This window comes from Dasypus novemcinctus, chromosome 21 (assembly GCF_030445035.2).
Source record: "Dasypus novemcinctus isolate mDasNov1 chromosome 21, mDasNov1.1.hap2, whole genome shotgun sequence".
Classification (NCBI taxonomy): Eukaryota; Metazoa; Chordata; class Mammalia; order Cingulata; family Dasypodidae; genus Dasypus; species Dasypus novemcinctus.
Window position 1 is genome coordinate 41,291,746 of NC_080693.1, and position 8,266 is coordinate 41,300,011.

The window sequence follows — 8,266 nt, forward strand, 5'->3', positions numbered from 1 at the left end:
GGTAAAATGGGGGAGAGGGTGGGGCGTCTCCAGAACTGAAAGACTCGCTGGCGCTCCAGGCAGGCAGTGGGCAGCTCAGGGACATCAGAGCGAAGGTGCTTAGACTTCTTCCTCTGCGACGCTGTCAGAAACCCGGTTCTGCCCGCACAGCAACCTGCCTATGTAGCTCAGGTGTAAATTTCCAATCTCCTTGAGCGAAGAGACTGATCGGGCAGCTGGGGCCAGGTGGCCATCCCGGAAGCTCAAGCTTGGGCTGGGGTGGGGAGGTAGGCTCGTGTGTTACCAACACGGTCACTGGGGGCAGTTATGGGCACTTTACCAAAACCCATCTAATGGCCATTTTCTGCAGGATGATCCTTTCGCCAAATTAATTTGTTTCTCCTCGTATATAGCTTTAGTTGTCTGATTTTTGTTTTGCCTTCGCGACAGCGTTTTGGGGAATGTTTAGTGTGGTCTGCGCCAGCTTCCTGCTGCTGAGCTGGGGAGGAGAGACGGCGAGGAGGGCAGACTGAGGAGCCATGCCTGGTCTTGGTTCCATGTGAACCCTCCAGGCCTCAACCCTGACAAAATTGGAAGGGGAATGTGGAGAGGTCCTGAGAAAACTGAGTGGGTTTCTTCTACCCTAGCAGAAAGAAGGCAGAAAGTTAGGAATCAAGGTGGAAATGGAGTTTTATTTATCGGATGCTTGAGTTTTAGACTGAGATTTTCACCTTCAACTTAGCCTAACGAAGCCTCCTCTGTCCTGCAAAGCTGAGGGTGAACACTAGAGATCTGGACCTTCTGTTTTGGGCTCTCTCCTAACCCAAGTCACCCCAAGGACGACCAAACATTGGGGGGGGGGGGAGAGCAAAACCCCTGCAACAGGGACAAAAACTATTAACCTGTGAATATTCAGAGCCTCGTTTTCACCCTGGCTTGCAAAGAAAAAGTTATTCTGCTTCCTGGGTAACCAGTAGGGGAAACACCACAAGATTTATATTTGTAAAGGAAAGAATAATGGAAGAAAAATTAGATCCAGAAAAGAGATAGATGGACAGGAAAAGTCAAGAGCTCTCTGGGTCTCTTATGGGTTAAGACCTGCAGACCAGAGATGGCCTGGCTGGTTGGCAAGCAGGACAGACTTATTTAGATGACTGGCATATTGGCGAGAGGTGAGAATTGAAAACAGAGGGGAGGATGTGAAAGACGTTTTTGGGTGCGTTAAGAATGTTCTGCCTACCTACTTCCTTTACCTTTGGCATTTCCTCCAGAGATGGAGAAAACATTCAAAATCCTTTTACTGTTTGGATCACTGTTTCTTTGATTACTGTTTGGATCACTGTTTCTTTGCCTGTGCTAGTTCAGACCACAAGGCTGCCCTTGTTTTCATAGGGTTACACCTTTCTTTCCCACACCTGGGCTTGCACCGAGATCTGAGCATCACGGCTAGTTGAAGAACTAGGGCTGGCCCTTCTTATCACAGGAATTTTAACCCGGGCCTGTTTCCTGGAGGAAAGCAAAGGTAGATTAGGATCCTTGATGTACTCTTGGACCCAGCTGTCACTGGGGTTGGCGCAGACTTCTCGTTTCTTTTTGGTGATGAAGCTGTGGAGGCAAAGTTATATTGTCATGGGCTGTGGAGTTCTGTGCCTGGGGTGGCATGGGGTCCAGGCCCACTCCCCCACCTCTTGCTCACATGGGGCTTGCCTAGTGCTGTTTATAGCTTCCCTAGGCCTCCTCTACCGAATTCCCCCTAACGACCTCCCTCTCTGGCCCAAGACCTTGCCGTGCCATCCCTCCACACCTTTCCCACTCAGCCTAGCCCCTCTGCCTTGGGTTTCATTATGACCACCATTGATGGGACGACACAGCAATACATGGCAAAATCTGGAGTTAAACCCATGAGATTAAAAGCCCACGCCCTTAGCCACTCCCCTGCTTCTAGCATGAAGAACCCCTCCCCTCTCCACAGAAATATCTGCAGGATCTCGTGCTCACATGATTGCCGGCAGGTGACAATTCATCGCTCTTGAGTATCCTACCACCAGCTTCCTTGGCAATATTTTCTCGAGATACTTATGGCAGCAGGTGTCTGCAGGGTTCACCGACTCAGGAATTCCTGAGGGAATCACATTGAAAGCTGAGCCTGGGAGGCAGTGAGGGAGACTGTGGCTCCCCCTGCCCACTTTGTCTTCATCAATCACATTCCACTCCTCCACTAGCAAAGCCCTCTGTTAGCAAGGACTGATTCTAGTTTAATGGGTAATAGAGAAAGTGAAACATGAACTGCTTTGGAGGACCTACATGTAGAATCTTCAGCCTCTGAATTGGGCTCCTCAGGGTCCAGTGGCTCAGCTGTTATTCACACTTGCCAATGAACCTGCCCTGGAGGGAGCCAATCCACTCATTTGCTTATTCATGCCTTCATTTAGCAAACATGTTTTTAGGTTATATTACCTGCCTGGCTCTTTGGGAATAAAAACATAAGTAAGACGCAGTCACTGTCCTTGAGTAGCTTCCAGACTATTCCGGGCAAAAAGAAATGAGAAGATAAACCACAAGAGACCGTGGCCCACAGTAGAGGGAAAGGGAGGAGAACAAGGGGCCCCTAGTCCACCTGGGTTGTTGGCTGAGGCAGGAGCCCCAGAGCAGGCGGTGCTGGGTGGACTTGATACTTGAAGGAAGGATGAGTAGGATTTAGACAAAGGTTGTAGGGTCTGGAAGATGAAAATGCACAACAGCCTGAAGGTAGGAGATGCTTGGGGTGTCTGGGACAGCGTGAGATGGCTGGAGTGCTAGGTGAGAAGGAGGGAATGGGAAGAGGTGGGACGGAGAGGGGAGGGGAAGGCGGCCCTGCTTGAGCTGTGGTACAGAGTTTGGACTTCATCCTCCGGCCCCAGAGGGGCTGAGATCAGGGAGGAGGTTGAGCGGGCAGAGTAGCGAGGGAGAGGAGGTTAGGGCAGGAGGAAAAAGTGTCCTACCATTGGCATTAGTGTCAAACAGCTTGGGCTGGAATCCTCACGGAATGATTTTAATCAGGCAGATTTCTTAGTCTTCTAGGCTTTAGTTTCCTCATCCATTAAGTGAGGGTAAAAAGATACTTAGGTCCTAAGGTCATGGTGAGGATTAATTGAGAAAATGTTTGTAAGGCTCTTAACTGGGAGCCTGGCACACAGAAAAGCTCAATCATGCTTATTATGATTAAGAGCAAATGGTAGCAATGACCACTCTTCCAGGGAAATGGTTTTCTCTTGCTTGCCTTGGGCCCTCCCCAGGATGCTGGACTTGGTTGGTTGGTAGTGCTTCCCTCAAGCTTCCCTGACTACCGATCAGTTAGGGTTATCACAAAAGGAGGCCAGGCCAGAGACTTCCCCCACCCTCAATGCCTACGGAATGCAAATTTCTCGGTAGCCTGACTCACAGCTGGTGTCAAAGCTCAGGACATCTCCAGAGCACCATTTGGCTGACCCATGCTCTGGTGGGGCATTTTCTCTTACTTTTTTTTTTTTTTAAAGATTTATTTTTTATTTATTTCTCTCCCCTTCCCCCTCCCCCCACCCAAGGTTGTCTGTTCTCTGTGTCCATTCGCTGTGTTTTCTTCTGTGACTGTTTCTATCCTTATCAGTGGCACCAAGAATCTGTGTTTCTTTTTGTTGTGTCATCTTGTTGTGTCTGCTCTCTGTGTGGGCAGTGCCATTCTTGGCAGGCTGCACTTTCTTTCATGCTGGGCGGCTCTCCTTACAGGGCGCACTCTTTGCACATGGGGCTCCTCTACGTGGGGGACACCCTGCTTGGCAGGGCACTCCTTGTGTGCATCAGCACTGCACATGGGCCAGCTCCACATGGGTCAAGGAGGCCCGGGGTTTGAACCGCGGACCTCCCATGTGGTAGGCGGACACCCTAACCACTGGGCCAAGTCCGCTTCCAATTTTCTCTTACTTGAAGTCTGTACCCATTGCACCGGCCTGACTGACGTTCCCAAAGAGTATTGTTGCCCCCTCCCACCCACTGGGGCACCTCTGCACACAGTCCCTCCATAAGTGATGTTCACATCCCTGGTTCACAGAGCAAAGTTTGCAAAGTCCAGGGTCATCGTGGGAGCATGTGGACAGATTACACAGTATGCTCAACCTTTGCTTCCTGAGTGTTTATCCTGGTAGTTAGGCCAGGCTATAAGCCAAGGTAGCCTAAAGGGAGAAAGAAAGAGCTGAACGTCTTAGTCTCTCCATGGTCACCAGGTCCTCTTGGATGATGGTGGAGACTGTGGGCAAAGCAAACCCTGTTCTTCATAGATTCCAAGAATCCTTCTCCTTACAGCTCCTGAAACTTTCAATCTCTTTCCTCCTCACTATCAACTTTATTTAGTCATAGCTGGGGGACGGAGAAGGGGACCATGGATCCCCCAAATGCCACCCTTGGCCAGCTGTTGGGACTCCTTCTGGTTTTCATGATGGTCCCAGCAATCCATACCAGGCACCGTGAGGAATGGCTGTCTAGGTTCAGACTCCCCATCCCTGGGCTTAGTAGCAAATGGGTCCTTCAACCTGCTCCCCCAAACTCATTTTGTCTTTCTTGCCCAGAACATCTACTGCTTTTCTCATCCACTTGCCTCACCTTCCCTTCATTGCATGCATTTATTATTGCCTTTTCTGCTACATCCTTGGCTCCTCCTAAATGACCATTCCTGTTCTCCATCCTTGGACTCCTGAGAAAACCCTTGACTGAATTTCCTGGAACTGCCCAACCCCCTTCAGAGCCTGCAAAGGGGAAAATTGGAGGACAGCAGCTGTGGATGAGGGTGGGGAGAGACCCCGGAGCTGAGGAGGATGGATGGCCAACAGTGCTCTTGGTGGCCCCTCACTGCCAGCTACCCCATTCCCTTTCCCATCCTGCCATCAGGGATGAGTGGACTCACTTGACTGACTGTGAACAGTAGAAGTAATGGTGAGGGTGAGGATGAGGAGAAAGAAGGCAGCCACGGCGAGCTTCATCCTCTCAGTGGGACAATGGAGCTTCCAAGGACAACTGAGCAGAGAGGTCCTCCTTGCTGGTTGTGCGTCCTCCAACTGCTCAGCTTTCTGGACTCTGACCACTTCAGAGCTAGCGGAGGAGGAGAAACAACAGAGCTTGATGTTTGCTGAAAGGGAGGCCTGTGGTTGGGCAGTGGAGGGTGGGGCCTGGCTCAGAGCTGACTTCAGTAAGATTGGAACTTGGCCCTGGAGTGGAGGGACTGAAATAGGAAGAGGGAACGCGTGGTACATGTGTGCTGTGGGCCAACACTTTGCAAACCTGCTTCATTGAATCTTCACAACAGTCCCGTGAAATAGGGATTATTTCTCCTGTTTTACAGACAAGGCCCCTGAGGCTGAGAGAGGTTAAATAAATCATCCAAGGCCACATGGGCAGGAGGGGGAGTAGGTAGCACTGATCTGCTTGATTTTGCCATGTCCCCTGGTGAGGTCCCTGCTACTTTCTCAACCCTGGTCCCAGTTTCCCCAAGGTGATTGGTCTTTGGGAGGGTGGACATGAAGCAGGATTGGAGATAGCACAGAAGCAGGAAGAGTGTTTAGTGGCCTCTGAGAAGGATATCTCCCAACCCCAGCACCCGGACACAGGATTGGACTCACATTCTTTCACGTCACTGATTTTGCCACTATACTCCGAAGAAACAATGTGCCTGCCCTGGGCTCCCTGCCTGATGCTCCTGTGTTTGATTTATTTGTCGATGTTCTCATTCATCTTCGGACTTTTGACTCTTAACAGGTCATCCAACCCTGTCGCCTGGCTGGGGATGACCAGAGAAGGGTGCTCCCACACTGCGAGGGTCAACCTGCTCCTCTGGCCTGAGCGCTGGACTTGGCTCAGTCATTGAATCGGCTCGATTGCCCCAGTATCTTCTTCATTCTCTCTTTAGACTGCCTCAGGACCTTGTCCTGGGACACCTCTTGGTCGCCATCCCCCAGATGTTGGCGAGGGGTCATGGTAGTGAGCAGTTTAGACACACCTTGAACCCCCTTGATGGACAAAAGATAGGAGACCCTCTGACAAGTGAAGCTACCCATCAGCCCAGGTAATCTTTCTTTCTGGAAAATTACTGATCAGTATGAAACCCTACAAAAAGAAGTTCCTGAAATTCCAGTAGATACTCAGTTTATGAATATGATGGAGTAGGTAATGTCTATGGGGCTAAGAGTGGCATTTCTAACTCATTTCTTCTTGTTTCAGAATGGGTGTGTCTGAACTGTCACTGTTTTGGGTTCAGACTAGCAGCAGTATTATTTTTTTTTTTTTTTTTTTTATTGACTTTGTAATAATATTACATTAAAAATATATATGTGAGGTCCCATTCAACCCCACCCCCCCACCCCCCCTCTCCCCCCCCCCCCCAACAACACTCGTTCCCATCATCATGACACATCCATTGGATTTGGTAAGTACATCTTTGGGCACCTCTGCACCTCATATACATTGGTTCACATCATGGCCCATACTCTCCTCTATTCCATCATGTAGGCCCTGTGAGGATTTACAATGTCCGGTGATTACCTCTGAAGCACCATCCAGGGCAGCTCCATGTCCCGAAGACGCCTCCACCTCTCCTCTCTTCCTGCCTTTCCCCATACCCTTTGTCCATTATGTCCACTTTTCCCAATCCAATGCCACCTCTTCTATGTGGACACTGGATTGGTTGTGTCCATTGCACCTTTATGTCAAGAGGAGGCTCAGATTCCACCTGGATGCTGGATGCAATCCTCCCATTTTCAGTTGTAATCACTCTAGGCTCCATGGTGTGGTGGTTGTCCTTCACCTCCATCTTAGCTGAGTGTGGTAAGTCCAATAAATCAGATTGTAGGTGCTGGAGTCTGTTGAGGCTCAGGATCTGGCTATCACATTGTCAGTCCAGAGATTCAAATCCCCTAAATATATCTTAAACCCCAACATTAACTGCACCTCCAGCACATTAGCATGAAAGTCTTATGAAGGGAGATCCCATCTGAGTCCAGATTCATCACACATAAACACCATTTCCAAAGAGGGGCCATCTGCCCTGGTAGTTAACCCCATCGGCCATGACCATAACTCCCATGGGTCTCTTTAGCCCTCAAAGGAACCAATATCTGTGGGTTGTATCAGCAGCAGTATTATTTATCATTATAATGGTGATGCTAATTTTATGCTTTGCAGTTTATAAGGCTCTGGTGGAGTTTAAAGATCACAAATTTAGGAATGAAATGTAAGTTCAAAAACTTGCTTTGTCACTTACCAGCTGTGTGACTTGGACATGTTACTTAAACTCTCTGAGCCATTCTCCTAATCTGTAAAGTGGGGATTATAATGTTGCCTGACAGTATTGCTGCGACAGAGATCATGATACTTATTTAGCAAATGCTTACACAGTGCTTATTATGTCCCAGGTAACTTTCTAAATGTTTTATAAATAGTAGCTCATTTAATTTAATAACAATTAGTACAATTTATGAAGCACTTACCACAAGCCAGGCAGCATGCTAAATTTATGTTTCTTATACTTAAAACAACCCTTTAAACTGTTTTAAGTATAAAAACGTAACCTTTTTTGTGATGTATATATCTTCAAAATATAATTTACAAAAATGATGGGGTGGGGGTGTGGGGTGGGGGTTATATGGGAACCTCTTATGTTTTTTTAATGTAACGTTCTTTGTGATCTATTAACTTTATTTTAAAAAAAGAAAAAAAATAAAATAAAATCTTTGTGGGGCCTTCTGCCATTAAAGATTTGGTATTTGATTAGTTCATGGTGAGCTAACATCTGTTCTCATTACTGAGTGGTCAGGCCCCAGGGAAATACCTTTTGATCTCTTCATTCATATCCTCAGACCAAAAAGTGACTGTATCTGAATTCCAAGAGAATTCAATGTCCCAATGCCAATGTCACAGACGGACACTGTTTCGAAGTACAGGGAGGGTGTGAGTAATAGAAATAGAGAAAAGACAAATTGGCCCATCAACTCTTTCTTCTCAAAATGCATGAATGCAATTGATTTTCAGGTTAGGAAGGATCATTTCCCATATATTCATTTTCTTGCTTTTCTTTGTGTTCCACTTTGTGTTTCAAGAGGTTTTCATGTGTTTATCCTATTTGCGGGTGGAGAAAACTAGATGACCTGTGTGCTGGGTAAGTTTATGTGTCAACTTGACCAGGTTATGGTGTCCGTTTGTTTGGTCAAGCAAGCACTGACCTGATTGTTACCATAAAGATATTTCATGGACTTGAATCATCAGTAAGTTGATCGCATCTATGGTT

At 47.8% G+C, this 8,266-nt stretch overlaps 1 protein-coding gene across 1 annotated transcript; it reads right to left on the reverse strand.

The window, feature by feature from the left end:
• Positions 1-651: 651 nt before the first annotated feature.
• CCL16 (C-C motif chemokine ligand 16) lies at positions 652-5,085 on the reverse strand. Its single transcript, XM_004449436.5, has 3 exons — positions 4,895-5,085; positions 1,978-2,098; positions 652-1,584 (listed from the first exon to the last, which is right to left on the reverse strand). Exons 1-3 carry the CDS (start codon positions 4,968-4,970, stop codon positions 1,374-1,376), a joined length of 408 nt encoding a protein of 135 aa, XP_004449493.1. The 5' UTR covers positions 4,971-5,085; the 3' UTR covers positions 652-1,373.
• Between the last annotated feature and the right edge of the window lie 3,181 nt (positions 5,086-8,266).

What these genes read in the sequence shown, in the direction of transcription:
- CCL16 (XM_004449436.5), bottom strand. Translation starts at nt 4,970, where the DNA reads ATGAAGCTCGCCGTGGCTGCCTTCTTTCTCCTCATCCTCACCCTCACC. An exon ending in TACTGTTCACAGTCAGTCAA is followed by an intron (nt 2,099 to 4,894) that starts GTGAGTCCACTC and finishes TGATTCCCTCAG; the next exon opens with GAATTCCTGAGTCGGTGAAC. An exon ending in TGTCACCTGCCGGCAATCAT is followed by an intron (nt 1,585 to 1,977) that starts GTGAGCACGAGA and finishes TTGCCTCCACAG; the next exon opens with CTTCATCACCAAAAAGAAAC.